We start from the raw sequence: 14,885 nt of genomic DNA, 5'->3' as shown, positions 1-14,885 counted from the left end.
TGGGATATAAAATCCTTGTAAGAGATGTCTTTTTGGTTTTTAGACTTTGACTGAAAGCTTCTCTGTAAGTAGCAAAATATCGATATACGTGGATCTAGTATTAGTCATGTATCCACATTATTACAGAAGTTTAGATCCTCATGTTTAGTTCAAACCCAATTCATTCAGTTCCTGCCTCTGTGGGAAATCTGCTGGCAGGCTGCAGAGGCTGGAAGAGTTTAATGAGTATGTCTGGAAAGATGACCTGCTATGTTAGGTTCATTGCTTTTCCATTTAAAATAGTAATCCAGGAACAAAGGTGGAAAAAGCTCATGTGAGCAGCACTGTGTTTGTGGAATGAAAGTTCAGGCTCAGAAGTTCAGGAGGACCTTTTGTTTGCCAGTTCTACAGTCATAGCGGAAGAATATAAAACTTTGGTTTCATAGGCAAGAATTTTTCTATTCAGTGGTGGAAGCAGCTGCTCTTGAGTTTAAAAGTGAAGTTGTCAGAATAATCTGCAGGAGTTGATGCTATTTTTTCTTTAAGTCCACTCTGAAGCCTGGTACCTACTTTCTTGCAGTGTTTTATGAGAGCCCAAGCTTTTACCTTTTTTTTTTTTTTTTTTTAAATACATTGTCCTTTTTGTCTCAGTTCATATTCCACCTAAAGCCAGCAGGTCTGTCTTGCTTACAAGAAATCATTCTAATGCTTTTTTTTTTGTGTGCCAACTACTGGCTTTTTGCCTGTTGTAGGTAATACTGGTAAAATTTGAATGGCCTGCATTACTTCTCTGTGGGCGACAACTGGAAATACATGAGTGGTGCAGTCTAGCAGGACAGGAAAGAAACTATGTCATGCAGAGTTGCAGATTTTTCCCTTTACAGTACACATGGGAAGATCTTCTGTTCCTGCCCTTTTTCTTTCCCCTGTCCCCCAAAATATGCTAGATCATAAAACTTGTTATATGAGTTATATGAGCTTATATGGTCATTTCCCTCTTCTGAAGTGGTGTGCAGTTGTGTGGCCCTTTTAAGGCCTAAGTGAAAGCACATCAAGCTGATATACTTGTTTTTCTTTGGATTTATATGTGTGTGGATGAAGCCACTAGACTATCTCCACTCCTAGGTAAGATTAGATTATGTAACATATTTACTAACATGAAAATTAATTATCTTGTCATAATTTGCTATACAGCTCTGAATGTTTAAATTGATATAACAACCAAGTTATTTTTCCTGTATATACTTCAACTCTGATGACTATATTTTAACATTTCTTTTGAGTACTACTTTCCTTGTTGCTAGATCGCTTAAGGAGAAGCTGCTAGAATTTACTTATTCATCTTGGAATTGGTTTAGGCAAGAAGTTCCAGATGGAGGTGACTTTGACTTAATTTTACAAGGCTCTGCAGTTACTGCTCCAAACCCAGAATTACACAATACATCCTGGTATGATTCTGTAATGTGGACTACACGAGACCAGAAACAAAGGAAAATAGTTATCCATTTTGTAAAGCCTGATGAAATGCTTCAACAGCCTGAAGATACTTTGCTTATGATAGAAGGTAAGACAAATTGCCACTTAGGGCACAGTTTCCGCTCAGAGTATCTACGAAGTTAAGGTACATTGAAGTTATATTCAGTGTAACTAGTGATAATCATAAAGGCATTTTGAAAGAAAAGCTCAGCTGGAACTTAAAGTTTCTGTTGTACAAACAGGAAAAAAAATCATCTGTGAAGGTCTCGCAAGGTGCTTCTGTCTATTGTAAAACTATGCCAGTAAGTTTATTGTTGATTCTGCTAAAAGTACCTTGAGAAACTGTGCTTACTGATTTTTCAGTTCTGATTTGAAAGTTCGCTGAGTCCTCTAAAAAAACCCGTATTTTTATTCCTGATGCAGAAAAGTTCTGAGAGGCTTCTTACAATACAAGCCTATGATGAACTCCATCAGCCTCTGGATGTCAGTGTTGTTTCAGATTAATAAAGCTTCTCGCAGCATGAGGCTGATTTGGTTTTTATCAGATTTTCTCAGGGAAGAACTTCAGCTGCTGAACTTTAAACAAAGTAATTTAGCAAGAATACTAATAAAGAATGCTTTGAAAAGAATAAAAGTAATAAATAGTTGCATATAGTACCATTCCAAGTTCAAAACAAAGTTTTCAGTTGTGCTCAACTAGAGATGTGAATAAGCAAATGTAAGACAGGTGGTCCTTTGCACAAGGGTCAATGACAAAACCCCTTCTATTTTGTTTTATATTCAAGGAGCTCTGATATCTGCTTTATTTCTAGCATGTTCTAAACTGACTTTTTTTGTTTTTTGTAATCTAACCTTATCTTTGTGAAAACAAAATATAAAAGAATCTACTTCTACTCGAGTTCCCTAAAATAACTGAAAGGTATAACTTGGTAAATCTTCAGATACTAAAATGCCAGCAGCTAGGTATGAGGTTATCTGTGCATCACATTGGAGTACAAGGAAAAGTCATAATGTTTTAGCACTTTTTTTCCCAGAACATTGTTCATGAACCTTGCAAAAGCTACATGCTATTTTGATGTTTATATTTAAGTTTGTGCAGGTGGAGATTTTGAAGTCTCCCTAGAAATATTCCCAGCACTTTTCCAGGTACAGACCACCATCAAAAGCCAAACACATAATGGCATTTCTTAGATAGACGTGGTCTAGATTCTACTTGCTTGTTAAGCTCAAGTAATTTGTTCTCCTACAACACAATACTCTGTTCATCCTCATATTCATTATGCTGAGCCAAGTGTTTGACCTCTATTGGGCTGAAATTGAGGAAAAATTTGGATAATGGACAGAATTTTATGTGACTCTGGAGTGAGGGGAATCCATAACCATTGCTACAGATCAGTTGAACTGAAGAGTGAAACATTACAGCTAACAAGTAGACTAATGCTCCTTGCATATCCTCATTATTTGTACGTGAAATCATTGTGATTCTTATCATTGCCGACCACTGATAGTTCTCTGTGTTTTATGCCAGTCTCTTAGAAGCCAGAATACGTTTACTCACTGTAACTTAGTATTACAGCAAAGTTGAAATTCTGGAGAGCTTTGAGCAATGTCAGTTAAAATCTCCTTGAATTTGTATGTTAACATATGAGAGACTTTATCTATGTCACTGTACTTGGAGGACCTTTGTTTTCTAACCTTTTGGGAAGCTATTTCAAATATCTGTGCCTTTTTCCTTTTTTTTTTTTTTTTTGCTAGAAGTTGATTTTTTCTTTTACTAGAAGCTGATTAAATAATATATTTTTACTGAACTGTTTCCACATAACTGTTCTCTGTGTGTTAATTTAATAAATTTACCACATTTCCACTGAATTGGTGATATGTCAGAAAGATTCCATAATAAGTTCTGCAATTCATACTACAGACACTGAAGACAGCTTTTCATGTGATTTAAAATAAATTTGAAAGAACTTTTTCCTGTGACTGAAATTGGAAAATCTCAGGGTTCCAGCTGCAATACATTAAATTTCTGCTGTGTTCCTAGCATGGCCCCAATTAAAGTAGCATTCAAATTAGCCTCAAGTTGGGTGGTTCTGCATTTCCCAGCTCATGTCAATTATGACACAGTTGAACAGCTACTTTTTCACAAACTGCTCATTAAAAATTAATAGATTTTTTTCCCTTAAAATCTAATAAAACAGTTACTTTGGAGCAATCGCAAAAAGTCAGTTATTCTTCCCCCCTCAAGAAAATTACTAGTAAAATCATAGCAGAAATTATATGAAAGTGATGCTAACTAAATACAACTTAATGGCTACAGTGATGACTATGAGAAAGATATTAAGGCATCTGCTCTGGTAAATGTCCATCTTTGTTTCTTTATTGAGTTTGTTGTTGAAAAAGAATGACAATGTTACGGATCTTTTTTTTTTTTTTCAGTTTTCTATAGTGGATCTCAATTCTTATTGAAGGTCCTGAAGTCAACAGCTAATTAGCCGAGAAATGCAAGTTGTTCAATTTATTCTTGATTGCATTTTAAAAAACCACATTTTTCTGTTTTGAACAGGTGGTACACTAAAAGAAATCTGGAAGCTTACAAAAAGATTCAAATGTGTTATTCCTGTGAGATCTACAGAAGACGATCTTGAATTACTAGATCTTTCAGCTCCCTTTCTTTTACAAGGGAACATAAAATATTATGGGTAGGTTAAAAGTACTTGTTGTTATTTCAGTAGGTGCAGTAATAGAGAACATTATCAAGGGATAACTTAGTAAAGTTTTTGATGCAAAATATATAACATGATCAGTAGTACTGAGTTCAGGGATGAAATGCCATACTGCTACTATATAATCAAAGGACTCAACTGCACTTGCACTTCATCTTCCGCTATAAATCTTAAGCCCTTAATTACACAGCACCCTGGGTTCAGTCCTACCTGTGGTGCGTGGTTAGGGCAGTGTACCACAGAGACAGAAATGCACAGATGAGTCTCTTCAGGCTGCAAAATGCCAAAGTCTTACTGTTTTAGTCAAGATCTTCTATTTTCTGGCCTTACTATTTAGACTAAGGTCAAAAGATATGTTGCTTTAAAAGTGTAAGCTGATTGGTTTTTTGTACACAGATAATATTTAGAGACCTGGAAAATAATTTCAGGCTGTCAATCCATGTCTCATTCTTTCTCATTGCTAGTGTTGCAAATGCTTGGACTTTGGAAGAAATACGAGAAATTGAACAGTCTTTCCTCACTAAGTGCCGTTTATTTAGATCCACAACACTGCAAAGTGCTTTACCTATTTGTAGACATCAGTCGCTGTAGGGACAACTTCAGCAGGTTTCTGGATTCCACAGCTGCAGAGTTGTGGACCATGGTGCCCACATCTAGGTGTGATATTGGTGCTGTGTCCTGCAACACTGAGCTCCTGCTCAGCAGGAGCTGGCGGCTGTGTGTTCTTCCAGCTCAGAAATACCAGTCTCCCCCATAGAGCTGTTGAGTCCTCCCACAACAGCCCCAGCAAGTTCAAGCAGAGTGCTGTGTTGCGCTACTTCAGTCCTGTGGGCAGTTAACATTTTTTGTGCAGAAATATTGCCTGTTTCACGTGAACCCTAAAGCTTCCCATAAGGGACTGATACAACGCATACAGATAATTATTTCTCTTTGTCATATATTATTTTGACCTTTCCAGATATGTCTGTCCACAGCTTTTTTAAATAAAGGCAATATGTGGATATTCCTGCTGGGAGTACAGAGTATTTCCCCTTGCACTTTCGTAATCCATATATTTCCCCAGCTACGCACAACTCGCCTTCAGACATAGTTCTCTGTTTAAATTACTGTATTGTAAAAGCCAATGCTCTATAAGATAGTCAATCATTGTTTATAGGATATTTTTGAAGGAACTTCACAAGTATGTTGACACTTCAGAACTTTTTTCCCTGTTCTTTTTTATCAGTAGCATATACTTAGCAAAGTCTAAAAAAGATTCTGTGTAGCAGAATGAAAAGCAAACTTGTTTTTCTCTAGGAATGAACTTGAATACCCATAAAAATATTTATGTGTGCATATGCATGTATATTCATGTGTGTGTATGTATATATAAATACACACACGCATACAAAAACCAAAATTCACAGCTAAGTTACTTTATTGGAGTTTGAGTGTTTTTTAAAGGAAAAAATAACTTCTTTAAACTTGGCTTTATATCACTTGAGCAGAACTAGTATTAATTTTTTTGACGCTTTGTATGTAATTCTAAAAGGCAATAGCTATTTTAAGTTCTAATTGTGATATACTAGCACAGAAGCTTAATTCGGAAAAAATAGTTCTGTAACTTTATTTCTTCAGCCAAATGAGAACAATTTTGAAAACTGTTATTCAGTATTGTCATCCACTTGCATTTGCTTACTATGTCATGTGTAAGAGATTTTTTTAATAACTCATAGTTAATATTTTTTTAACATAGGTAAAGCCAAATTTCGCCTCTAACCCTATGTGCTGCAAGTTCAGATTCATTCCTGCTTTTACAAAGCATGATGTTATTTGTATTGAAAGTAGTGACATGTGAATATATGTTTAGCAATGTGGTGATCTTAGAATCATAGAATTATTTGTGTTGGAAGGGACCTTTTAAAGATCATCTAGATCCAACCCCCCTGCCATGATCAGGGACACCTTCCACTAGACCAGGTTGCTCAAAGCCCCATCCAGCCTGGCCTTGAACACTTCCAGGGATGGGGCATCCACAGTTTCTCTGGGCAGCCTGTGCTAGTGCCTCACCACCCTCATGGGGAAGAATTTCTTCCTTATATCTAAGATAAATCTCCCCTCTTTCCGTATAAAACCATTCCCCCTTGTCGTGTCAGTATGGGCCTTGGTAAAGAGTTTCCATCTTTCTTATAAGCCCCCTTTAAATACTGGAAGGCTGCAATAAGGTCTTTCCAGAGCCTCCTTTTATCCAGGCTGAACAACTGCAATTCTTTCAGCCTTGATGTATAGTTTTCCTCTTTTCTATTCACTGAGGTGGTCTTTCCCAGACCAAAATTATTTATTTCTTCTCCAGGATAATTCAAAAGCAGCATTAAGGGTTTAGATGTGGTCTAAAGCTTGTGTGTCTGCTAAAACAGTTACTTTAAACAGCAATAGAAATCCTTCTGTATTCCCACTGGGTAAGGAAATGGGAATTTTTTTTTTTTTTTTCTGTGCAGAAAGCTTCTAGTATCAATAAATCAGTGTTTGGTTAGTCTCAGTATCTTGTTTTAAATGCCAGGTGCAAGCAGTGTTCAACTCCAAAGCCTATCAAGAGTCTGAGTTCCCTTGCGACAGAACAACAGCCGTCATGGGAACCGGCTGAAATAGCACAAGGTGAGCTGACATGATACCCTCCTGAAATACTTTCTGTCTTGACTGTGAAGTATTTAAATAAAAGAGTTTTGTTTCTTCTGTTCAGTTTTGTACAGAAAGCATGTAACTTATGGTTATACTTGAGTATAAAGCTGTAAAATGTATACACCTTTTACCAGCTGAAGTAACATATTTACTTTTGAAACCGTTAACGCTATGAATTAAGGGACTTTATATGTTGAATAGCTTCTTCTACTGTTGGTGTCACTAACGTGTATCATAGTACAGATATCAATTTTTGGTTGCAGATGTCATTTCTAAACTGTGTACATACTTGCAGTCCTAGAAGTTAGTCTTGCTTTTACTTTTGAATATACAGTTTTTCTGCCCTGAATTAAAGAGAGTTGTATTTCATGAGAAGTTAAAAGTTAAATTTTTATCTTCTCTAAGCCTTAGCAATGCTAAGTATGTTCCAGAGAGTCTGCAAGAAATAATATTCAAATGAAAGTAATTATACCATAACATATATGTGTGTTCTATGCTTTGTGTGTTCCTCGTGTTACTTTAAATAGTCAACACATTCAAATGCCGGGGGGTAAAATGTAGCTTTAAACTTTACAACACATTAAGGAAAACAATATTTTGGTGTTTATCAATTGATGTTCTAATATATTAAGTTGGAATACCTAGCAGTATATAAGCTTGGTAAAGACTTTATAAAAGAAGCTATTTGAGCAATACAGTTAGTTCTCTTAAACTGTCATAATTATATTCTATTAAATAGATGTAAAGTAGTATATAACTGGCAGTGTTACAGCACCTGTGATTGACATTTAATTCTCAAAATGAATATTCATTAAATACTTTCTGGCTTTTAAATTATTTTATATATGTTATTGTTTTATCATCTCTATTTTCAGACTAAATGATAACCTGCAAGTATATTGGATCAGTTGAAAATAAAATGACTAGCCTATATAAGTAAATGTACCCAGAAAAGACTGATGCAGAGTTGCAGTAACTTTGCACGTTTAAGATATTTTATATTTGCAGCATAACAGTTACTGCCAGTGAGAGAATGACTGTAGTCATTTACCTATCACTGAATTGAGAGCAAGTCTCCTATAATCTACTGTGGGTAAAAGAACAGGAGTATCCTACCAAGATAGGACCCAAGATCTAAGCAAATATTAGCTTTTTTTTTTTTTACTAGGATGAGTATAAACATCTCGGCAGTTTATAGACACATCTATTAAAGTGTTTCTAGGCAAATTGCACTCTCAAAACATGAGCCTCTAGTTTTTGACCTGTCAGTTTGTACTTTCAATTATACAGTATTCATCAGTTAGTATTAAAAGAGGGATATTGTCAGCTTGAGTTGTTATGGTTTGTCTCATGTAGTCACTTTAAGAAACAGATTAATATGTTTCTCTTCAGTTTTAGGTATTGAGCTGCTCCAGTATGTTTTTATTATGAAGTTTACACTGGTTGATGGAACAGGAGCAATAAATGCATACCTTTTTGATTATGTAAGTAAATCTAGGTAAAGGTAGCCTATACAGATTATATGGGTTTGGATTTTATTTGTTTTTAAAATTGCAAACGTATGTACAAAAATATTCATTCTATGTTACCTACAGTGTTTTGTGGGGACAGTTACAAGTTCTGTAATGTTATTAATAGTGTCCATCAGTTAACATAGAGAGAATGGAATTTTTAGTGATTTCTTATTGAGATATCAGAGTATAGAATATTAAAGCAAAAAGATAATAGTGAAGCTTGTAGGTAGATCATTTGGTATTTCCTTAGACTTTTATACATTTCCATCACTGAATTTCCCTTTTATTGGCAATGTTAAATTATGCAGCCTTAATGCTGTGTGAATGATGGGAGTGTTTCAGGATTTATGCAGACAACTTCTGGATTAGTTCAAAATCTCATTACTACTTTTTTTTTTTTTTTTTTAACTCCATTCAGTTATTCTTGATTTTTATTTCATATGACCATGAGGTAGAAGAGACCTCTGCAGAATTCCAAAAATCTCTACTTCAGGGTAACTCAGGTTGTTACTGGATACTACTCAATACTACAGCTTACCTGCAGGAAAAAAGCCCTCCATTTCTTCTGAAGTGCCAGCTACTAGCATTCCTGCTGGTGGTATTTCAAACACAAGCCAACACCTTCCACACCTAAGGAACTGGGCTACTTTGAAGTGCAACTCTACGCCAGCTTCCAGTTGCACTTCTGTAGGAATGCTCTCAGTTCTTTTCTTCCTCTTCTCTTTATAGGAAATGTAATTGAAGGAAAAAATTGAAAAGTTTTATAGTCAGAAGAAGAAATGGAAAATGAGAGGAAATAGTGATCGGTCCATTTTTCTGCTGCATTATTTGTTAATTTCTGATCACTTCCATTAAACATGTCATACAAAGATTATTCTGTATTTGTATCTTTTAACAAAAAGGAGAAGTTGCCATCAAAAACCTTAGCTCACTTTGAGAAAGTATAAGATGATGAGTCTTTGGAGATACAAAATCAGGTAACAAACTTGGGAGGAATAAAATGGGAGTTTTGTCAGTCATGTTTACTGTATATGGCTTAAAAATACACAGAAAAGGTGTCTTTAGCATTTAAGTGTTTCATTCTTTATTTTTCTCCTCCATTCAGAAGTGTATCCCACACCATAAGCCTTTCTCCATAGTTTCTAAAACTGTCAAAACATGAAACTTAAACTAAGGGAGTTCCACTTACATTAAGCGAGGTTGCAGTGCCCCCTTGCTTTCAAGTCACTTTGTTCCCCTCAAAATGTTCTGCTCTCTGCAGTCAAAGACTGCAAAGGACTGACCGTCCCCTCTGACCATAACATTATGGAGGTTTATGAGAAATATCTGGAATGTGTGCTGTCTGGGTGACTGTAGTCCCTAAATAGTCAGGTGTATTGAAATACAGACTATTGATTTTTTCAGAAAGTTTGAGGGTTTTTCTGTATCTGCATGGTTATAGAAATAATATTCTGTTGTGTAACCTATCTCATAATTTTAAGTTCCTTAAATTACAAAAGAACATGGAGTCAGGGGTCTGGCTAATGATTTCTTACCTCTCTTCTAACACCTCATATTTTTGTGTTCTCTTCCAGGAAAAGTTTTTCCAAATTCCTGCCTCTGAAATCTTAACTAATAATTTTCTTCAGCAAAAGATGCAGATGACAATGAATATGCTTTGCCCTCCAGGAAGAAAATTAGGTCAGTATGACATTATTTTAACAGGGAGATGGGAAAGGAAAGAGTTTTTCAATCTGCTATTGCATATACAAAGTCTTAGAATTCAACTTAGGCACAAGCAAAACTCAGAACAGTGAAATACAGGAGTCTGTAAGGAGAGTTCCAATTAATTTGTTTTGATACATTTATTTAACAGCAGAACTCCCTCTTGAGAAAGAAAACTAATGGTTCGATAAATTCTCATGTAGCATGCAGTGATGTGTGAATACAGGCACTAACATTTCTGTTGAGATGGCAGTTAACCAGAACACCCTTATACTGAATGCCGCAGCATGGTAGGGAAAATGGAAAGGGTGTTCAACACATGGCACATGCTTTGCATGAGATTCAACTGTTGAAGCACATGCTGAGCTAGAGCATCCCTTGCTACAGGAAACAACCATGGAAACTGAGCAAATACTTAATCCAAATCCAGTCATGGAAGTTCTTGTAGACTATTTCTGTTGTGCTTAACTTACCTGTGTCCAAGCTTGCTGCATCTCTGCCGCAGCTCCGACCCCTGGAGCATGCCCCTCTCAGTACATGGCTGTCAGTGACCACTGCGACCATGCTGGAGTCTTTGCCATACTTACAAAAAACATGTAAAGAATGTTCCATTTGAGAGCAAGGAAATTGTCTCATTGGGACACATGGAGAGGAGTTTTTATTATTGGAAAGTCTTTGTGAGCTGTACTGTGGTACACTGGTACCAAGTGTTTTTGGGGGGCACTGGGGCAGAGGGCAAGGCTTGGAAGGTTGTCACGGAACACCATTTCAGATGGTGCAGGATATTTTAAGATACAAATTGGAATTTCAAAATTAGTAATTCGTGTTTATTCCTATTAACTGTTGTATACATTTAGATATCCTAGTTAAGATCCTGTTCAAGTTATACTTCTCTCCTATGAAAGTTAGAAATGAGTACTAAACAGTAATTTGGCTTTTGTTTGTAGATGACTTGCCATGGCTGGAATGCTTCATCAAGTCCTATAATGTCAGAGATGCGACAAAACCTCGCGTTTGTTACCAAATTTTTGACACTACAATTGCTGAAGATGTTGTATAGTGATGTGTTGCTAGTAGGAAGTAATCCAGAAGAGTTCAATTTCCGGAGTTTTTGGGATCAGAGACTGCATACAAGAACCTTTGTCCCTTTCAACCCGTATGACGTTTTAGTTTGTGTATTAATGTGAATGGGAATTATGCTTTGATGTATTTACTACTTTCCTGGCGTACAGCCTTGTGACCGAGTGCAAGTGGAGATGCTAAGCTTTTCACAGGAGGCTGCTTGCCTCAGGCTGATGGAAGCAATCTAGTACCCATCTGTCCTTTAAAAAGGTGGTGATGAGGTTACTCTAAACTGGTGAGTTTTATTCAGAGAATATAGTCAGAATTACGCTGCTTTGTTCTTTTCTGTATTAAAATAAACAATGTTAACAGAGAGAGGGCAAAGGAGCTCTTCAGTAAACTTTCTCTCAGACTACTTTGTGCAAGCATATATTACTGTTCTCAGTTAGCAAGTTTGACGGGGAGGTTGTCTGTTTTTAGAGACTTTTTTTGGTTTTGCACTGATATGTACATTTAGAGAGAACTCTTCCTGTTAATCATACTAGGATAACTGCTATGCGTACTAGTTACTGTAGATTCCGACAGAACTATGAATGTCACCGTGTAATGATTATCACTAAAATTTAAGTCAAGCCATGAAAAGTAAGTAGTGTAAAACTGTAAAATGCATATTGACATTTGCTAGATGGTAATGCTTTTTAAGGTGGCCGTATTGGGTACCACAGTTGTCAGCATGCTTATTAGCTGGGTCTGAGTTTTAAAGGCTCTCACATGTCTGGCTAAATTTACTGTCAGATTACACTGCCCATATCTTCCTTTTCTGCCTTACATAATCAGATTGTATGACTAAATTTAGAGATACAGAACAGTGATATCATGGATTGTAAATACTTCTGGACTAGAAAAATTACTTAGTGGTTTTACTTTGTGTTCAGAAGTCTGTAAGAGATTCAGGTCATGTTTCTCCAAGGATAATTAATGTAGAAATCTCTGTCAAATCAAATGTTTTCTATCAGAGCAACATTACTTAGTATTTACAACAGCTGTTTCTTAGGGAAGTTCAGAAGCAAGATGGAAGACTTGTAAGTAGATCATCATTCTGATAGTAGATTATGGTTTATTTTTGCATTTTTCAAGGCTGTTTAATAGAATATGCAATTTGTAATTTAAAATTTCATCTAAATATCCTATGATAATTTTCTGGTACTCTAAAAAATATCTCTTTCTGATTGATTTAAAGGGAGAATCAGTAATAAAAGTGGTTAGTGGTATTTCCTCTAAAAAGTATGGGGAAAACAGCAAACAATTTTGGAATTGAACAAGCAATTTACCAAAGTGCCGTACTAGCTTATGAAAGCTTACTTGAATCTGTGAATAAATGCATAAGCAAAAAATAGTTGTAACAAGTTATTAAATGAATATTATGAAACTTTAGACACTAGCCATAGCAAAATTATTTCAGAAGCTAGGGGTTCATTTGAAGGCAAACTTTTTCCTTTGCTTGTACATAGTGTATGAAAACATTGGAAGGAAATGTTTTTATTTTTATATTTTTGTTAACAACTATGACAGACATTGCTATTGTACATTTGTTCTAAATAAGTCTTAGTAAAATGAGAATATGTTTTGAACTTCAGTGTAAACTGAATGTACTTCACCACATCTCCTGTCTGAGATGCCTACCAGAAAACTGTGTATGCATCACTTGATTTTTTTACTTTTGAATATTGTAATAAAAATGTCTAATAAAAATTTTTCCAAATATTGAGGTTTTCTTGTACTTGACTTTTAGTTCCAAGTTCATAAGACTGTGAAAACTTCTCACAGGAAAAAGAACCAGAAAAGGAAGCCTGAAAAGCTTAGTTTGAAGGGATGGGAAAGGTCAGAAGTTAGACGTGAAAGGACAGTTAGGAATGAGGAGTGCCCATTAAATATCTAAAAGTGTGCTTCTCAAAATGAGATATTGTAACTTGAAAATTGTGATGCAAATTTGTTGACTGCCATGATCTGTATGATTTAATAATGAATAACCTTTTGAATATTATTCCAACCTGTAACTGATTAACTAGACTATTAATTCACAACTACATTTCTAAACAAATTCCTCTGGATCTAGTTACTGGAAATCACTGCTATCTGAACTGAGAGTATTCAGCTTGTTATTCCTTTAAAAACTGAATGTGTGAAAAGGAAAAACAAACCTTGGCAAAATTACAGTATTCATAATTAGCTAGACTGATTCTTGCACTTCACAAAGTGCCTGGGCCTGCTCAGATAATTATTTCTGGTGAGGACTATATCACAAAATGAATCCTTGTAATTGTACCTCTTCACAGCAAGCTTACTAAGGCATTATAAAATAAAAATAGCAGGAGTTTTCAAAGCTCATTTAGCTCTTCTGTAAGGCTCAGAAAAATGTGAATGTCTTTGGCTTACTTTTCAATCTGGGTAAAGAGGTGGCTGATCTGATGTGATGGAGCAGGGAATTCTTAACTCATTTCTTAGTGGCTATGGCAAAAGTACTCAAGCCTCATTTAAATATTGAGGTCACTGGCTAATATGTGTCAGGAAAGCACAGAGCTGTGCCAAACACTCCTGTCAAGAGCACATGCAGCAAAGAAAATTGAAATTGGAAATCAATTCCAATTGAAACTGACACAAGGAAAAATGTGGCAGTAAAATATTCTGCTTTTGGTGATTCAGCTTTGGTAAAGCATTCTGGTCTGAAACTGTTGTGGTTTAACCCTAGTTGGCAACTAAGCACCATACAGTTGCTTGCTCATTCGCCCTTTCTCCCCATGGGGATGGGGAGGAGAAAAACAAACAAACACAACAAAACAAAAAAGTCAAACCAAAACAACAACAACAGAAAAAACACACTTGTGTGTTGAGATAAAGACAGTTCAATAGTACAGCAAAGAAAGAGAAAATAACAACAATAATGATAACTGAATATACAAAGTGGGTGATGCAGAGCACAATTACTTGCTACCCACTGATCAATGCCCATCCCATCCCCGAGCAGCAATCACACAACTAGCTTTTTTCCTAGTTATATACTGAGCATGATATCACATGGTGTGCAATATTCCTTTAGTCAGGTGGGGTCAGCTGTCCTGACCACCCCCTCCCAACTTCTTGTGACTCTCCAGCTTTCTCACTGAAAAGTTCTTGACTTGGTACAAACCTTGCTTGGCAACAACCGAAACATCAGTGTATTATCAGCATTCTTCTCATACGAAATGCAAAACACAGCACTATACTAGTTACTAGGAAGAAAATTAACTCTATCCCAGCCAGAACCAGGACAGAAACTTAAACCAAATAAATAAAAACTTAATCTGATGGAAAACATAATGAAACTACCTGCTCAAATAGAGCAGAGACCTCAGAAGAGGCACTGTATTGAGAAGCACTTGTTTTCTTATTGAAGATCAGTTTGTATTCCTTGAGTGTTTCATTCTTCAGGCTTTTCTCCCCACAGTCAGTATTTAGGTTCCAAATCCATTCCAACCAACCCTTTATTTTATTTCATTTTACTGGAACTGAAATCGAGTCATCTATGTCAGCGTAGAATCACCATCTCTTGGAGACTGTCATTGCTTCAGGATCTAGGAGGCTATCCTGCACACATCAGGTGATGAGAAATGTCATTAATATTAATTAACAACACCTCCATGAAGTCTTTCCTATCTGTAGTGAGGCAGCTGGAAGACTACTGTAAGAGCAGCCGGAGCGCTGTGTGCTTGCTGCCTTTTCACGTGCACAA

General features: G+C 36.0%; 1 protein-coding gene across 8 annotated transcripts in view; it reads left to right on the top strand.

The window, feature by feature from the left end:
• Positions 1–12,880, top strand: part of POT1 (protection of telomeres 1) — a 66,933-nt gene extending 54,053 nt beyond the window's left edge. For 7 of the 8 annotated variants that reach the window (XM_065848977.2, XM_065848970.2, XM_071803372.1 and 4 more), the window contains 6 exons: positions 1,338–1,543; positions 4,019–4,154; positions 6,718–6,812; positions 8,229–8,320; positions 9,925–10,030; positions 11,002–12,880. In XM_065848977.2, coding sequence (XP_065705049.1) covers positions 1,338–1,543; positions 4,019–4,154; positions 6,718–6,812; positions 8,229–8,320; positions 9,925–10,030; positions 11,002–11,114 — 748 coding nt within the window. In that variant the 3' untranslated portion in view covers positions 11,115–12,880. The other variant, XM_071803374.1, reaches the window with a different exon arrangement.
• The last annotated feature ends 2,005 nt before the right edge of the window (positions 12,881–14,885 follow it).

Source organism: Patagioenas fasciata, chromosome 1 (genome assembly GCF_037038585.1).
Source record: "Patagioenas fasciata isolate bPatFas1 chromosome 1, bPatFas1.hap1, whole genome shotgun sequence".
Classification (NCBI taxonomy): Eukaryota; Metazoa; Chordata; class Aves; order Columbiformes; family Columbidae; genus Patagioenas; species Patagioenas fasciata.
The sequence above is the reverse complement of the archived record's forward strand: the minus strand, read 5'-3'. Positions and strand labels throughout refer to the sequence as shown.